Source organism: Leucoraja erinacea, unplaced genomic scaffold (genome assembly GCF_028641065.1).
Source record: "Leucoraja erinacea ecotype New England unplaced genomic scaffold, Leri_hhj_1 Leri_96S, whole genome shotgun sequence".
In the NCBI taxonomy this organism is placed as follows: Eukaryota; Metazoa; Chordata; class Chondrichthyes; order Rajiformes; family Rajidae; genus Leucoraja; species Leucoraja erinaceus.
In genome coordinates, this window is record NW_026576916.1 from 320001 (window position 1) to 338324 (window position 18324).

General features: G+C 48.9%; 1 protein-coding gene across 1 annotated transcript in view; it reads left to right on the forward strand.

Moving 5' to 3' along the window:
• LOC129695167 (neurobeachin-like protein 2) overlaps positions 1-18324 on the forward strand; it is a 116292-nt gene that overhangs the window by 67594 nt on the left and 30374 nt on the right. Inside the window, exons 3-5 of the mRNA XM_055631942.1 lie at positions 14315-14475; positions 15014-15096; positions 16489-16613. Coding sequence (XP_055487917.1) covers positions 14315-14475; positions 15014-15096; positions 16489-16613 — 369 coding nt within the window. The remainder of the gene's footprint in view (positions 1-14314; positions 14476-15013; positions 15097-16488; positions 16614-18324) is intronic.

Sequence of the window (18324 nt, forward strand, 5' to 3'; positions counted from 1 at the left end):
AGATGCTGCCTATCCCGCTGAGATACTCTGGCATTTTGTGTCTATCTTCGGTGTAAACCAGCGTTTTCCCTGCACGCTGGGTAAAAGAATATGTGCGTCTACCCGATCTAGTCCTCCCTTGCTTTTATACATCACTAAAAGATTACCCCTCATCCAACTACGCTCCAAGGAATAGTCCTGTCAAAGCCAAAGTCAATTTTATTCGTCACATGCACCAACGAAGGTGCAGTGAAATGAATTTGCCAGCAGCGATACACTTAAAAAGAACGCACCATACACAATAGAATTTAACACAAACATCCACCACAGCATTCTTCACTGTGGTGGAAGGCAACAAAGTTCAGTCCTCCTCCTTTGTTCACCCATGGTCGGGGCCATGAACCCTCCGTAGTCGCCGCTATGGACGGCCGGATGTACAGGCCCTCTCGTCGGGATGATCCAAACTCCGACGTCGGGACAGTCGAACACACTTGGAGGTCCAGACTCAGCTTCAGGATGTTATAGGCCGCAGGCCGGCGGTCGGAGCTCTTCTCCGGTGATCCCCAGCGAGGGATCCCAGGCTCCGGATGGTAAGCCCACGCCACGCCCGCGGCTAGAAGCTCCGCAGACCACAGCCCCATGATGCCAAAGTCACCAGGCCAGCGATCGGAGCACTCTTCTCTGGCGATCCCCGGCAAGGGTTCGCCCGCTCCGCGATGGAAAGTACACTCTGAGCCTGTGCAACCTCAGGCCCTTGAGTCCACAGCCTCTTTCCGCAAGAACAGGGCCTGCAACCCAAATTACTACAAGGATTATTTTCCTTGACAAAATTGCTCACAATTACACATTCATAGTCAAATAACACCCTGCGATCCAACTTGCCCATGCCGACTGATAGGCCCCATCTTCAAATTCCTGGGCGTGCACATCTCTGAAGATCTTTCCTGGTCCGAGAACACTAACGCAATTATCAAAAAAGATCATCAGCGCCTCTACTTCCTGAGAAGATTACGGAGAGTCGGTTTGTCAAGGAGAACTCTCTCTAACTTCTACAGGTGCACAGTAGAGAGCATGCTGACTGGTTGCATCGTGGCTTGGTTCAGCAACTTGAGCACCCTGGAGAGGAAAAGTCTACAAAAAGTAGTAAACACTGCCCAGTCCATCGTCGGCTCTGACCTCCCTTCCATCGAGGGGATCTATCGCAGTCGCTGCCTCAAAAAGGCTGGCAGTATCATCAAAGACCCACACCATCCTGGCCACACACTCATCTCCCTGCTACCTTCAGGTAGAAGGTACAGGAGCCTGAAGACTGCAACGACCAGGTTCAGGAATAGCTACTTCCCCACAGCCATCAGGCTATTAAACCTGGCTCGGACAAAACTCTGATTATTAATAACCACTTTCTGTTATTTGCACTTTACCAGTTTATTTATTCATGTGTGTATATATTTATATCATGGTATATGGACACATTTATCTGTTTTGTAGTCAATGCCTACTATTTTTGTTCTGTGTGCTTAAGCAAAGCAAGAATTTCATTGTCCTATACAGGGACACATGACAATAAACTCACTTGAACTTGAACTTGAAAGGCTTGGATAGAGTGGGTGTGGGGAGGATGTGTGGGTTTAAACTAAATAGTGAGGGAGAGGGGTTGACCCAACGCTGTATCTCTAAAGTGAATTGGACTAAACTAAACAGACAAAGCCACGCTTGGCCAAGGCTTGGTGAGTAAGTCCCTGTGACTTTCCCAATCGCAGCTAAAGTCAATACGCACCCTTGCTGCTGCTGGTTAAACCGGCTCCACATTTCCACAGAAGTGTTACACAATGAACCGTTCCCACCACAAGCAAGCCCAGCTCAGACTCCGTGTCCAAGTTACACTCATATGTCCAACCGCCAAACAAATATCCATCGTGGAACAAAAAGCGATCCAGGGTCGGTGAACATCACATGTTGGGAGGGGTTGACAAATTGGGAGTATAAAGATGGAGTTAAAGGGGAAGTGTGTACAGGAAAAGTTACAAAAGACTCTTGAATTAATGGGAAGGAAAGTTTGAGAAGGGATAAGAGAGTAAGGTCAGGGCCAATAGTATGGGAGGGGAGGTGAATACCGAAGTCAAAGTGTTGTATATGAATGTGCGAAGTATAAGAAATAAAGTGGACGAGCTTGAGGCTCAGTTAGAAATTGGCAAGTATGATGTTGTGGGAATGACTGAGACATGGCTGCAAGAGGACCAGCGCTGAGAACTGAATATTCAAGGGTATACGTCCTATCGAAAAGACAGAGGTAGGCAGAGGGGTGGGGTAGCTCTGTTGGTGAGGAATGAAATTCAGTCCCTTGCGAGGGCTGACATTGAAACAGGAGATGTGGAGTCAGTATGGATAGAACTAAGGAATTGTAAGGGTAAAAAGACCCTAATGGGAGTTATCTACAGGCCCCCAAACAGTAGCCTGGACATAGGGCGCAAGTTGAATCAGGAGTTAAAATTGGCATGTAGTAAAGGTAATGCTGTGGTTGTTAGGGGAGATTTCAACATGCAGGTAGACTGGGGAAATCAGGTTGGTACTGGACCCCAGGAAAGGGAGTTTGTAGAGTGCCTTCATGATGGATTCTTAGAACAGCTTGTATTGGAGCCAACCAGGGAGAAGGCAATTCTGGGTTTAGTGTTGTGTAATGAACCGGATTTGATAAAGGACCTCGAGGTTAATGAGCCATTAGGAAGTAGTGACCATAACATGGTCAGGTTTAATCTACAATTGGAGAGGGAGAAGGGTAGATCGGAGGTGTCAGTGTTGCAGTTGAATAAAGGGGGCTATGGGGCCATGAGGGAGGAGCTGGCCAAAGTTGACTGGAAAGATACACTAGCAGGGATGACAGTGGAACAACAATGGCAGGTATTTCTGGGAATAATACAGAAGGTGCAGGATCAGTTCATTCCAAAGAGGAAGAAAGATTCCAAGGGGAGTAAGGGGCGACTGTGGCTGACAAGGGAAGCCAAGGACAGTATAAAAATAAAAGAGAAGTACAACGTAGCAAAGATGAACGGGAAGCAAGAGGATTGTGTAACGTTAAAGAGCAACAGAAGATAACTGAAAAGTCAATACGGGGACAAAAGATGAGGTACGAAGGTAAGCCAGCCAAGAATATAAAGCAGGATAGTAAAAGCTTCTTTAGCTATGTGAAGAGAAAAAAATTAGTTAAGACCAAAGTTGGACCTTTGAAAACTGAAAAAGGTGAATTTATTATGGGGAACAAGGAAATGGCAGATGAGTTGAACAGGTACTTTGGATCTGTCTTCACTAAGGAGAACACAAACAATCTTCCTGATGTACTAGTGGCCAGAGGATCTGGGGTGATGGAGGAACTGAAGGAAATCCACATTAGGCAGGAAATGGTGTTGTGTAGACTGCTGCCTGACCAAAGGATGATCCTAAAGGCTACCAGCCCATCTCGCTCCTCTGCATCCCATACAAACTCCTTGAGATGCTGATCCATGGGCGTATCAACCCCATCATAGACCCTCAACCACCCCACGAGCCGGCTGGTTCCCGCCAAGGTCGATCTACTGTGGACCAGGTAACCTACCTCACCCAAGACATCGAGGACTGCTTTGAGGCAAATGAGAAGGCAGGTGCTGTACTTATCGATCTGACAGCTGCCTATGACACCATGTGGCACTGGGGACTAGCTGCAAAGTTACATTGGGTGCTGCCAGCCAGGCGCATGGTACGCTACATCATGGAGCTGATATCAAACCGCAGCTTTGTGCTTAAGACTAGTGGTGGACAGCAGAGTAGGCTACGTAGACTGAAGAGTGGCGTCCCACAGGGATACGTCTTGGCTCTGCTGCTTTTCAACCTGTACATCCATGACCTTCCAGAGAAGGCAGGAACGGGGTACTGATTGGGGATGATCAGCCATGATCACATTCAATGGCGGTGCTGTCTCGAAGGGCCGAATGGCCTACTCCTGCACCTATTGTCTATTGACCATCGCTAGAAAATATGGGTATGCTGAAGATCTAGCCATCCTGATGAGACACAAATACTGGAAGACACTCGAAAGCTCCTTGAGTCAAGATATGGAGACCTTTACAGTATGGCACGGAAATCGCTATCAAAACATGGGGGGGATGACAAAATTTCCTGGCGGCCGCGTGCGCATGCGCACACATGCGAGGCTTCGGCCGTGGGCCCTGTGGACGGTAACATCGGGAGCTGACCTGGTTGGTGACCGACTCTGAACTCCAGCAACAGCAGCTTCGTCCGCCCCGAATCGTGGGGCTTCAATCGGCCCGTTCACGGGGCCTTTCATCGCCCGGCGGGGGCTTCAACATCGGGAGCTTCGATCGCCTCGATGCAGCAGTTTAATTTTAAGCCGCGCCGGGCGATGAAAGGCCCCGCGAACTGGCCGATTCAGCCCTTAGAAAGCGTCTGATAAAGTCCGGACTACAAAACATGGGGGGATTGTCCCCCCACCTCTCGAAGCATGGGGCAGACGTGCCCCCCCCCCCCCCGTCCCCCCCGTCCCCCCCCCGTCCCCCCCCCAGGATTTCCACCCCTGGAAAATGGCGTCTAAAGCTGAGCGAAGGCAAAACAATGTCAACAGCAGTCCATCTAAACAGCAAGGAAGCTAAGCGAGAGCTAGCTGTTTTCGTTAACAACAGGCGCTTGGACTTCCAACAAACACCCACTTATCTCGGCATAAAGCTGGACAGGTCGCATACATTTTGTCAACACCTGGCTGGTCTCCGCGACAAGGTCATGGCACGTAGCGGCTTCATCCGACGCCTGCCAGGAACATGTTGGGGAGCCAGTCCATCAACTCTTTGCACCTCTGCCTTAGCTCTTGTGTATTCCCCAGCTGAGTACTGTGCACCCGTATGGAATAGTAGTAGACATACTAGCCTGGTAGACACGAGCCTGAACAGCACCTTATGAACCATCACTGGGTGCCTTCAACCTCATCCAGTCGAGCAGCTCCCTATACTTGCAGGCATTCCGCCTGCAGGGATCCGAAGGCAAGCAGCAACTCAATCTCATCGTGCCATGGACCCAGATCACCTCCTCCATCAGGCTATCAGCAGAGAGCAGAGGCCACCCCGACTGAAGTCCCGTCACCCCTTTGCTCCACATGGAAAACAACTCCTAGCATCCAACCAGCCAATTGAGACAAAAGCACACTGGATAGCCACCGTGTGGTCACAGGAGTGGAAGGCAACCTCATCTCCATTACACAGCTACATCTCTTCACCAGATAAAAGTTATCCAGGGTCTGAGCTCCCCAGAGGAGCGTGGGTGAAGCTCAACAGACTTGGTACTGGAGTTGGGCGTTTCAACGCCAGTGTGTGGAGATGGGGGCTCCCTCCACCAGAGCCCAGCCTGTGAATGTGGGAACAGAACAACAGACAGCCAACCATGTCATCTCTGGGTGCCCGCTCTACCACCCACCAAATGGAGCTGTGTCAGGGCCTGGCAGACATTGACGCCAACAGAGGCAACAACCTGGCTGCTCAACACCCGGCTCGAGATCTAACTATTCCTTTGGTTTATTTATGTTTCATTCGCAAGAAGAAGAAGAGAAGAAGATGGGATTGAAGGCTGATAAATCCCCAGGGCCTGATGGTCTACATCCCAGGGCACTTAAGGAAGTGGCTCTAGAAATCGTGGATGCATTGGTGATAATTTTCCAATGTTCTATAGACTCAGGATCAGTTCCTGTGGATTGGAGGGTAGCTAATGTTATCCCACTTTTTAAGAAAGGCGGGAGAGAGAAAACGGGGAATTATAGACCAGTTAGCCTGACATCGGTGGTGGGGAAGATGCTGGAGTCAATTATAAAAGATGAGATAGCAGCACATTTGGATAGCAGTAACAGGATCGGTCCGAGTCAGCATGGATTTACGAAGGGGAAATCATGCTTGACTAATCTTCTGGAATTTTTTGAGGAAAATGGACAAGGGAGAGCCAGTGGATGTAGTGTTCCTGGACTTTCAGGAAGCATTTGATAAGGTCCCACATAGGAGATTAGTGGGCAAAATTAGAGCACATGGTATTGGGGGTAGAGTGCTGACATGGATAGAAAATTGGTTGGCAGACAGGAAGCAAAGAGTAGGGATTAACGGGTCCATTTCAGAATGGCAGGCAGTGACTAGTGGGGCACCGCAAGGCTCGGTGCTGGGACCGCAGCTATTTACAATATACATCAATGATTTAGATGAAGGGATTCAAAGTAACATTAGCAAATGACACAAAGCTAGGTGGCAGCGTGAACTGTGAGGAGGATGCTATGAGAATGCAGGGTGACTTGGACAGGTTGGGGGAGTGGGCAGATGCATGGCAGATGCAGTTTAATATGGATAAATGTGAGGTTATCCACTTTGGTAGCAAAAACAGGAAGGCAGATTACTATCTAAATGTTGTCAAGTTGGGAAAGGGGAAGTACAACGGGATCTGGAGGTCCTTGTTCATCAGTCAATGAAAGTAATCATGCAGGTACAGCAGGCAGTGAAGAAAGTGAATGGCATGTTGGCCTTTATAACAAGAGGAATCGAATATAGGAGCAAAGAGGTCCTTCTGCAGTTGTACAGGGCCCTAGTGAGACCACACCTGGAGTATTGTGTGCAGTTTTAGTCCCCTAATTTGAGGAAGGACATTCTTGCGATTGAGGGAGTGCAGCGTAGGTTTACAAAGTTAATTCCTGGGATGGCGGGACTGTCATATGTTGAGAGAATGGAGCAGCTGGGCTTGTACACTCTGGAGTTTAGAAGTATGAGAGGGGATCTTATTGAAACATATAAGATTATTAAGGGTTTGGACACGCTAGAGGCAGGAAACATGTTCCTGATGTTGGGGGAGTCCAGAACCAGAGGCCACAGTTTAAGAATAAGGGGTAAGCCATTTAGAACGGAGATGAGGAAACACTTTTTCACACAGAGAGTTGTGAGTCTGTGGAATTCTCTGCCTCAGAGGGCGGTGGAGGCAGGTTCTCTGGATGCTTTCAAGAGAGAGCTAGATAGGGCTCTTAAAGATAGCTGAGTCAGGGGATATGGGGAGAAGGCAGGAACGGGGTACTGATTGGGGATGATCAGCCATGATCACATTGAATGGCCTAGTCCTGCACCTATTCTCTATTGTCACTAGTGGGAGAGTCTAGGAATAGAGATCACAGCCTCAGAATAAAAGAAAGTTTGTTTCGGAAGACGACGAGGGGACATTTCTTCAGTCAGAGGGTGGTGAATCTGTGGAATTCTTTGTCACAGATGGCTGTGGAGGCCAAGTCAGTGGATATTTTTAAGGCAGAGATAAATAGATTCTAGATTAGTACGGGTGTCTGGGGTTATGGGGAGAAGGCAGGAGAATGCGGTTGAGGGGGAGAGTTACAGTAGATCAGCCGTGATTAAATGGCGGAGTAGACTTGATGGGCCGAATGGCCTAATTCTGCTCCTATCGCTTGTGGGCGGCACAGTGGCACATGACGTGGTTGCAGCGCCGGAGACCCGGGTTCCAACCGGACTACTGGTGCTGTCTGTACGGAGTTTGCACGTTTTCCCCGTGACCTGCGTGGGTTTTCTTCGAGACCTTTGGTTTCCTCCCCCACACTCCGAAGACGTACAGGTGTAGGTTAATTGGCTTGGGTATGTGTAAATTGTTCCTAGAATGTAGGATAGTGTTAACGTGCGGGGATCGCTGTACAGCACAGACACGGTGGGCCGAAGGGCCTGTTTCGCGGTGTATCTCTAAACTAAACTAAACTAATCACACCCACCTGCGTTTGGCTACTGATTAGGCATGATCACAGTGAATGGGGCGGTGCTGGCTCGAAGGGCCGAATGGCCTACTCCTACACCTGTTGTCTTTTATCTATTGGCCCATATCCCTCTAAACATGTCCTATCCATGTACCTGTCCAAATGTTTTTTAAACATAACACCTGCTTCAACCACCTCCTCCGGCAGCTCATTCCATACAGCCACCACCCATTGTGGGAGAAAAAAAGTTGCCCTTCAGGTTCCTAATACATCTCACCTCAAATCTGTTCCTCTGGTTCTTGATTCCTCCACTCTGGTGAAAGACCGTGCATTCACCCTGTCTATTCCCCTCATGAATGTGTACACCTCTATAAGATCACCCCTCATCCTCCTGCACTCTAAGGAATACAGTCCAAGTCTGCTCAACCTCTCCCTGTAGCTCAGGCCCTCGAGGCCTGGCAACATCCTCGTAAATCTTCACTGCACCCTTTCCAGTTTAACAACATCGTTCCTTGAACATGTCGGCCAAAGCTGAAGGCAATGACTGTCAACGTGGCCTCACCTAGGTAGACAAAAATGCTGGGGAAACTCAGCGGGTGAGGCAACATCTACGGAGCGAAGGAATAGGTGACGTTTCGGCTCGAGACTGATTATCAACAAATGAATCTCAAGACTGATTGCCAAGACTTTCCAGCGCAGTGGCACAATATCTTTTTTCGAGCTTCAGTTTCAGTTTAATTTATTGTCACGTGTACCGAGGTACAGTGAAAAGCTTTTGTTGCGTGCTAACCAGGCAGCAGAAAGACAATACATGATTACAATCGAGCCATTCACAGTGTACAGATACATGACAAAGGAATAACGTTTAGTGCAAGGTAAAGCCAGTAACGTCATGTCATAAGTGATAGGAGCAGAATTAGGCCATTCGGCCCATCAAGTCTACTCCGCCATTCAGTCAAGGTTGATCTATCTCTCCAAGTCCATTCTCCTGCCCTCCCCCCCCCACCCATATTAATGATCTGGATGGGGGAATTGAAGGCAATATCTCCAAGTTTGCGGATGACACTAAGCTGGGGGGCAGTGTTAGCTGTGAGGAGGATGCTAGGAGACTGCAAGGTGACTTGGATAGGCTGGGTGAGTGGGCAAATGTTTGGCAGATGCAGTATAATGTGGATAAATGTGAGGTTATCCATTTTGGTGGCAAAAACGGGAAAGTAGACTATTATCTAAATGGTGGCCAATTGGGAAAGGGGAGATGCAGCGAGACCTGGGTGTCATGGTACACCAGTCATTGAAGGTAGGCATGCAGGTGCAGCAGGCAGTAAAGAAAGCGAATGGTATGTTGGCTTTCATAGCAAAAGGATTTGAGTATAGGTGCAGGGAGGTTCTACTGCAGTTGTACAGGGCCTTGGTGAGACCAAACCTGGAGTATTGCGTACAGTTTTGGTCTCCAAATCTGAGGAAGGACATTATTGCCATAGAGGGAGTGCAGAGAAGGTTCACCAGACTGATTCCTGGGATGTCAGGACTGTCTTATGAAGAAAGACTGGATAGACTTGGTTTATACTCTCTAGAATTTAGGAGATTGAGAGGGGATCTTATAGAAACTTACAAAATTTTTAAGGGGTTGGACAGGCTAGATGCAGGAAGATTGTTCCCGATGTTGGGAAAGTCCAGGACAAGGGGTCACAGCTTAAGGATAAGGGGGAAATCCTTTAAAACCGAGATGAGAAGAACTTTTTTCACACAGAGAGTGGTGAATCTTTGGAACTCTCTGCCACAGAGGGTAGTTGAGGCCAGTTCATTGGCTATATTTAAGAGGGAGTTAGATGTGGCCCTTGTGGCTAAGGGGATCAGAGGGTATGGAGAGAAGGCAGGTACGGGATACTGAGTTGGATGATCAGCCATGATCATATTGAATGGTGGTGCAGGCTCGAAGGGCCGAATGGCCTACTCCTGCACCTAATTTCTATGTTTCTATGTTTCTATAACCCCCTACACCCATACTAATCAAGAATCTATCCATCTCTGCATTAAGAATATTCACTGACTTGGCCTCCACAGCCTTCTGTGGTAAAGAATTCCACCCTCTGACTGAAGGAGTTCCTTCTCATCTCCTTCCCAAAGGAACGTCCTCTACTTCTAAGGTTAAGGCCCCTGGTCCTAGACTCTCCCACTAGTGGAAACATCCTCTCCGCGTCCACTCTATCCAGGCCTTTCACAATTCTGTACACTTCAATGAGGCCCCCCCCCCTCCATTCATCTGAACTCCAGCGAGTACAGGCCCAGTGCCGACAAGTCCACCTGCCATGCCGTCAAGCCTGATCAAAGATAGTCCAAGGTTTCCAGATGAGGTAGATAGTAGTTCAGGACTGCTCTCTAGACTCTCAGTATAATGTGGACCATTACTTGAAGTCTTGGATGGAAGAGTCCAGGACCAGAGGGCACAGTCTCAGAGTGAAATGGCGCACCTTTAGAAAGGAGATGAGGAGGAATTTCTTTAGCCAGAGGGTGGTGAATCTGTGGAATTCATTGCAACAAATGGCTGCCGAGGCCAAGTCAATGGATATTTTTAAGGCGGAAACACCCTTAATAATCAAAATCTGTCAACATCCACCTTAAAAAATATCCAATGACTTGGCCTCCATAGCTGTCTGTGGCAATGAATTCCACAGATTCACTACCCTTTCGCTAAAGAAATTCCTTGCCGAGGCAGCGTGAGGTTAGAACGGAGACGAGGAAACACTTTTTCACACAGAGAGTTGTGAGTCTGTGGAATTCTCTGCTTCGGAGGGCGGTGGAGGCCGGTTCTCTGGATACTTTCAAGGGAGAGCTAGATAGGGCTCTTACAGATAGCGGAGTCAGGGGATATGGGGAGAAGGCGGGAACGGGGTACTGATTGGGGATGATCAGCCATGATCACATTGAATGGCGGTGCTGGCTCGAAAGGCGGGAATGGCCTACTCCTGCACCTATTGTCTATTGTCTAAAAGCAGTCAATGGAAGGGAAGTTGGTTTGTGCGATGGAAACACTGGAAATAAAAGTGAAAGGCTTGGATTGAGTGGATGTGGAGAGTATGGTTCCACTAGTGGGAGAGTCTAGGACCAGAGGTCACAGCTTCAGAATTAATGGACGTTCTTTTAGGAAGGAGATGAGGAGAAATGTCTTTAGTCAGAGGGTGGTGAATCTGTGGAATTCTTTGCCATAGATGGCTGTGGAGGCCACGTTAGTGGATATATTTAAGGCAGAGATAGACAGATTCTTGATTAGTACGGGTGTCAGAGGTTATGGGGAGAAAGCAGGAGAATGGGGTTGGGAGGGAGAGATAGATCAGCCATGATTGAATGACAAAGACTTGATGGGCCGAATGGCCTAATTCTGCTCCTATTCCTTATGGCAGGGTCTTCGGCCCACTGAGTCCGCGCCGACCAGCGATCCCTGCACACTAACACTATCCTACACACACTAGGGACACTTTACAATTCTTACTGAAGCCAATCTGCCTACAAGCCGGCACATCTTTGGAGTGCGGGAGGAAACCGGAGCACCTGGAGAAAACCCATGCAGGGGAGAACTTGCAAACTCCGCCCAGACAGCACCCGTCCTCAGGATCGAACCCATGTCTCTGGCGCTGTGAGGCCACCGTTGTTCTTGATTCTTTTGCAACTGAAGGGAGGAGAAAGCTGGAACGTCATCAGGAGTGGAATTAGGCCATTCGGCCCATCAAGTCTATGCCATTCAATCACGGCTCCTTCCTAACCCCATTCTCCAGCCACCTCCCCATAACCTCTGACACCCGTACTGATCAAGATTTTTGTTTGTTTCTGGCACAAAGGGCTAAAGCTGGCAGGTGGCAAGTGGGTAGATTTTGAGTTTGTTTGATTACTTGGGTGGTGCAATGCACTGACTTAGTGACTCACTTCAGACAAGGTTATGTGCAAGTCAAACAGGTTGGAACAGATATGCGGTGGTTTAGACAGACTAAAGGGCTCAGTCTTTGGAGACTAATCAGTCCTTGCTGTCATTCCCCAGTCATCTTGAGCGGGAGTGTCCCTTTGTGGTTTTTGTACAGTGTAGGAAGGAACTGCAGATGCTGGTTTCAACCAAAGATAGACAAACAAAGCTGGAGTAACTCAGCGGGACGGGCAGCATCTCTGGAGAAAAGGAATAGGTGGCGTTTCCATATAACCATATAACAATTACAGCACGGAAACAGGCCATCTCGGCCCTACAAGTCCGTGCCGAACAACTTTTTTCCCTTAGTCCCACCTGCCTGCACTCATACCATAACCCTCCATTCTCTTCTCATCCATATAACTATCCAATTTATTTTTAAATAATACCAACGAACCTGCCTCCACCACTTCCACTGGAAGCTCATTCCACACAGCTACCACTCTCTGAGTAAAGAAGTTCCCCCTCATGTTACCCCTAAACTTCTGTCCCTTAATTCTCAAGTCATGTCCTCTTGTTTGAATCTTCCCTACTCTCAGTGGGAAAAGCTTATCCACGTCAACTCTGTCTATCCCTCTCATCATTTTAAAGACCTCTATCGTCCCCCCTTAACCTTCTGCGCTCCAGAGAATAAATCCCTAACTTGTTCAACCTTTCTCTGTAACTTAGTTGCTGAAATCCAGGCAACATTCTAGTAAATCTCCTCTGTACTCTCTCTATTTTGTAGACATCCTTCCTATAATTGGGCGACCAAAATTGTACACCATACTCCAGATTTGGTCTCACCAATGCCTTGTACATTTTAACATTGCATCCCAGCTTCTATACTCAATGCTCTGATTTATAAAGGCCAGCACACCAAAAGCTTTCTTTAAACTCTTTCAAGAGAGAGTTATGGCCCTGTCCCACTTACGCGACTTTTTCGGCGACTGCCGGCACCCGTCATAGGTCGTTGCAGGTCGGCGAAAATGTTCAGCGTGTTGAAAATCCAGCGGTGACCAGAAAGACGCTACGACCCTTTGGGCGACTGAGGAGACGACTCACGACCGTACATGCGACACGTCGCGGGGTGAAGCCCGTATGGTCGTGAATAGTCGCCCAATGAGTCGTATCTTGTTCGGGATTTTCAACAAGTTGAAACATTATCGGCTGCCTGCAACGGCCTATGACGGGTGCCGGCAAGTCTCCAAAAAAGTCGCGTAAGTGGGACAGGCCCATTAGATAGAGCTCTTAGGGATAGCGGAGTCAGGGGATATGTGGAGAAGGCAGGAACGGGGTACTGATTGTGGATGATCAGCCATGATCACATTGAATGGCGGTGCTGGCTCGAAGGGCCAAATGGCCTCCTCCTGCACCTATTGTCTATTGTCTATTTGTTCTATATCTCTCTGCATCACCACCTATATCTCTCGTTTCCCTTTCCCCTGACTCAGTCTGATGAAAGGTCTCGACCCGAAACGTCACCCATTCCTTCTCTCCAGAGATGCTGCCTGACCCGCTGAGTTACTCCAGCTTTTTCTTTATGAAAAAGCTAAGCAAGCATCGTTGTCCTTGATTCTTTTGCAACTGAAGGGAGGAGAAAGCTGGAATAGGAGTGGTATTAGGCCATTCGGCCCATCAACTCTACTTGCCATTCAATCACGGCTGATCTATCTCTCCCTGTTATTACATTACCTCTTGCTTTTTGTTTTAAATAAAAGATACTTGTCTATCTATTGTAATATTTTGTTTCAGACAAATTGGTGTCAACATCAAATGTTTTCAATGATGTTGTCAAGCTGGACAGGATGCAAAGATTTACGAGGATGTTGCCAGGTCTAGAGGGTCGGAGCTATAGGGAGAAGTTGAGCAGGCTGGGATTCTATTCCATGGAGCACAGGAGGATGAGGAGTGATCTAATAGAGGTGTATAACATCATGAGAGGAGAGGTTTGGGAAGACACGCAGTCTCTTGGCCAGAATAGGGGAATCGAGAACCAGAGGACATAGGTTTAAGGTGAAGGGGGAAAGATTTAATAGGAATCTGAGGGGTAACTTTTCACACAAACGGTGGTGGATGTGTGGAACAAGCTGCCAGAGGAGGTAGTTGAGGCTGGGCTATCACAATGTTTAATAGACATTTAGACAGCGACATGGATAGGATAGGTTTACACAATAGACAATAGACATTAGGTGCAGGTGTAGGCCATTCGGCCCTTCGAGCCAGCACCGCCATTCAATGTGATCATGGCTGATCATCCCCAATCAGTACCCCGTTCCTGCCTTCTCCCCATATCCCCTGACTCCGCTATCTTTAAGAGCCCTATCTAGCTCTCTCTTGAAAGCATCCAGAGAACCGGCCTCCACCGCCCTCTGAGGCAGAGAATTCCACAGACCCACCACTCTCTGTGTGAAAAAGCGATTAGCGTTTAGAGGGATATGGGCCAAATGCAGGCAGGTGGGACTAGTGTAGATGGGACATTGTTGGGTCGGTGTGGGCAAGTTGGGCTGAAGGGCCTGTTTCCACGCTGTGTCGCTTCTATGACTCTGTGACAGGAGCAGGGGGTGAACGAGTTCCTTTATCCAGGCCGGATCTGATGAAGGCCTTGTTGCCGTGGTTTCAGCCCTCTGGCTTTTCTTGCTTCTTAGACCAGAGGAGATGACGGCAGAGATCCCACTGTTGCCGGACAACGTGCTCCAGGTTCTGAGCCAACAGCTGAGTCAATGTGTGAAGAGATTATCCACTGAAGAGGCAGAGACGGGCCTTGGACAGGCACTGCTCCTCATAAAGTTCCTCATTATCATCTGCAGGTGCGTCCTATTCACATCACTCTCCTGATTATTTGTGTTGCATAAGTTTACGTGGAGCAGAATTACGTCGTTCAGTTCCAGTTTCAGTCCAATAGACAAACGGTACAGGAGTAGGCCATTCAGCCCTTCGAGCCAGCACCGCCATTCAATGTGATCATGGCTGATCATCCCCAATCAGTACCCCGTTCCTGCCTTCTCCCCATATCCCCTGACTCCGCTATTTTTAAGAGCCCTATCTAGCTCTCTCTTGAAAGTATCCAGACAACCGGCCTCCACCGCTCTCTGAGGCAGAGAATTCCACAGACTCACCACTCTCTGTGAGAAAAAGTGTTTCCTCATCTCCATTCTAAATGGTTTACCCCTTATTCTTAAACTGTGGCCCCTGGTTCTGGACTCCCCCAACATCGGGAACATGTTTCCTGCCTCTAGCATGTCCAAACCCTTAATAATCTTATTTTGCCTTGTGATGTACTGTGTGTGACTGTGTCTCGTACAGGGATGTCCAATAACCGGTTCCATTTCTTCATCACGCAGGGGGAAACTTTGAAAATATTGAGGCAAAGATCACTCCGACCGTCATCCTGGAGGTGATTGAACTCTTGTCGGTGTGTATATCTGAGGTGAGCCCTCCTTCACTCATTGACTTATGATGGGAACCATTCACACGTTGTGTTACGGTTTCATCTGCAATACCTGTCATCGATCCATCCAAGATGCCGACACTATGGTGCAGCAGTAGAGCGACTGCCTTACAGCGCCAGAGGACCGGGTTCGATCCCGTCTACGGGTGCTGTATGTACGGAGTTTGTACCTTCGACCTGTGACCGCGTGGGTTTTCTCCGGGTGCTCCGGTTTCCTCCCACACTCCAAAGATCTGTAGGTTTATTGGCTTTGGTAAAAAGTGTAAATTGTCCCCAGTGTGTGTAGGATAGTGTTAGTGTACGGGGTGGTCACTGGTTGGCGTATCTCTAAACAAAATATGACCTGAAACGTCACCTATCCATGCTCTCCACAGATGCTGCCTGACCCGCTGAGTAACTCCAGCACTCTGTGAAACGTCACCTATCCATGTTCTCCACAGACACTATGCCTGACCCGCTGAGTTACTCCAGCACTCTGTGAACACGCCACCTATCCATGTTCTCCACAGATGCTGCCTGACCCGCTGAGTTACTCCAGCACTCTGTGAAACCGTCACCTGTGATCCATGCTTCTCCTCCCACAAAGATCTGCTTTGCCGGTAAAAAGTGGACCCCAGCTGTGTAGTTGTTACTCCTGCTGGCTCTGTAAAAAACGTCACACCTATCCATGCTCTCCACAGATGCTGCCTGACCCGCTGAGTTACTCCAGCACTCTGTGAAACGTCACCTATCCATGTTCTCCACAGATGCTGCCTGACCGGCTGAGTTATTCTAGCACTCTGTGAAACGTCACCTATCCATGTTCTCCACAGATGCTGCCTGACCCGCTGAGTTACTCCAGCACTCTGTGAAACGTGACCTATCCATGTTCTCCACAGATGCTGCCTGACCCGCTGAGTTACTCCAGCACTCTGTGTAACGTCACCTATCCATGTTCTCCACAGATGCTGAGTTACTCCAGCACTCTGTGTTCTTTAATCTATGAAATTAGATTGTTCCATAGGAAGAGTTGTCATCTGTTTCGTTTAGATTTGTTTAGAGATATAGCGGTGAAACAGGCCCTTCGGCCCCCCGGGTCCGCGCCGACCAGCGATCCCCGCACATTAACACTATCCTACACACACTGGGGACAATTTTTTACATTCAGATCCAGCCAATGAACCCTACAAACCTGCACGTCTTTGGATTGTGGGCGGAAAACGAAGATCTCAGAGAAAACCCAAGCCGGTCACGGGGAGAACGTACAAACTCCGCACAGACAGCGGCCGTAGTCGGGATGGAACCCGGGTCTCCGGCGCTGAAAGGCCGCTGCGCCACCACGCCCGCACAATCTGCTGCCCGTTTGTCTGCACGTTTTTTCTCTCTCCTCAGCTGAAGAATGAAACACGGAGACTTTTGCCGGACACGGCAAAGGTGGAGCAGTTAACCACGTACGCCGTGCACCTGTGCGAATGTCTCTTCGACCCGTACCAAATCTGGAGGCGGCAACTGGGCGGGTGAGTACAGGCACGGTCGCGACAAGCACTGTCTTCGGGAAGTGTTTCCAGGTGCGACAGAGGTTCACCTGCATCTCCTCCAGCCTCATCTATTGCATCCGCTGCTCTAGATGTCAGCTGATCTACATCGGTGAGACCAAGCGCAGCCTTGGCGATCGTTTCGCCCCACACCTCCGCTCGGTCCGCATTAACCAACCTGATCTCCCGGTGGCTCAGCATCTCAACTCCCCCTCCCATTCAGAATCCGACCTCTCTGTCCTGGGCCTCCTCCATGGCCAGAGTGAGCACCACCGGAAATTGGAGGAGCAGCAACTCATATTCTGCTTGGGCAGTCTGCACCCTAGCGGCATCAACATTGAATTCTCCAATTTCCGGTAGCCCTTGTTGTCTCCTCCCCTTCTCAGCTCTCCCTCAGCCCTCTGGCTCCTCCTCTTCCTTTTTCCTTTCTTCCCCCCCTCCCCTCCCCTCCACCCTACATTAGTCTGAAGAAGGGTTTTGGCCCGAAACGTTGCCTATTTTGTTCGCTCCATAGATGCTGCCTCACCCGCTGAGTTTCTCCAGCAGTTTTGTGTACCAGCGACAAACACTGGCCGGGGTGGTGAATCTGTGGAATTCATTGCCACAGATGGCTGTGGAGGCCATGTTAGTGCAGACTCGGTGGGTCGAAGGGCCTGCTTCCATGCTATATCTATAACCTAAACTTCTTCCTCTAGAACAAATGAGCCATCTAATTGGAAAATAGAGAGGATGTTTCCACTAGTGGGAGAGTCTAGGACCAGAGGTCACAGCCTCAGAATTAAAGGACGATCCTTTAGGAAGGAGAGTAGTTTATAACAAGAGGAGTTGAGTATCGGAGCAAAGAGGTCCTTCTGCAGTTGTACAGGGCCCTAGTGAGACCCCACCTGGAGTATTGTGTGTAGTTTTGGTCCCCTAATTTGAGAATGGACATTCTTGCTATTGAGGGAGTGCAGCGTAGGTTCACAAGGTTAATTCCCGGGATGGCGGGACTGTCATATGCTGAGAGAATGGAGCAGCTGGGCTTGTACACTCTGGGGTTTAGAAGGATGAGAGGATATCTTATTGAAACATATAAGATTTTTAAGGATTTGGACACGCTAGAGGCAGGAAACATGTTCCTGATTTTGGGTGAGTCCAGAACCAGGGGCCACAGTTTAAGAATAGGGAGTAAGTCATTTAGAATGGAGAAGAGGAAACACAGAGAGTGGTGAGTCTGTGGAATTCTCTGCCTCAGAGGGCGGTGGAGGCCGGTTCTCTGGATGCTTTCAAGAGAGAGCTAGATAGGGCTCTTAAAAATAGCGGAGTCAGGGGATATGGGGAGAAGGCAGGAACGGGGTACTGATTCACATTGAATGGCGTTGCTGGCTCGAAGGGCCGAATGACCTACTCCTTCACCTATTGTCGAGGAGAAATTTCTGTTGGATGGTGAATCTGTGGAATTCTTTGCCGCAGACAGCTGTGGTGGCCAAATCAATGGATATTTGTAAAGTAGAGATAGATAGATTCTTGATTTGTACGGGTGTCAGGGGTTATGGGGAGAAGGCAGGAGAATGGGGCTGGAAGGGAAAGATTGACAGATCGTTGATAGATGTTCTCTCATGCTGTCCTTGCCAATCTCCCAGTTCCACCACACTCCCAATCCGGTCTAGATAGAAACGTAGAAAATAGTTGCAGAAGGCCATTTGGCCCTTCG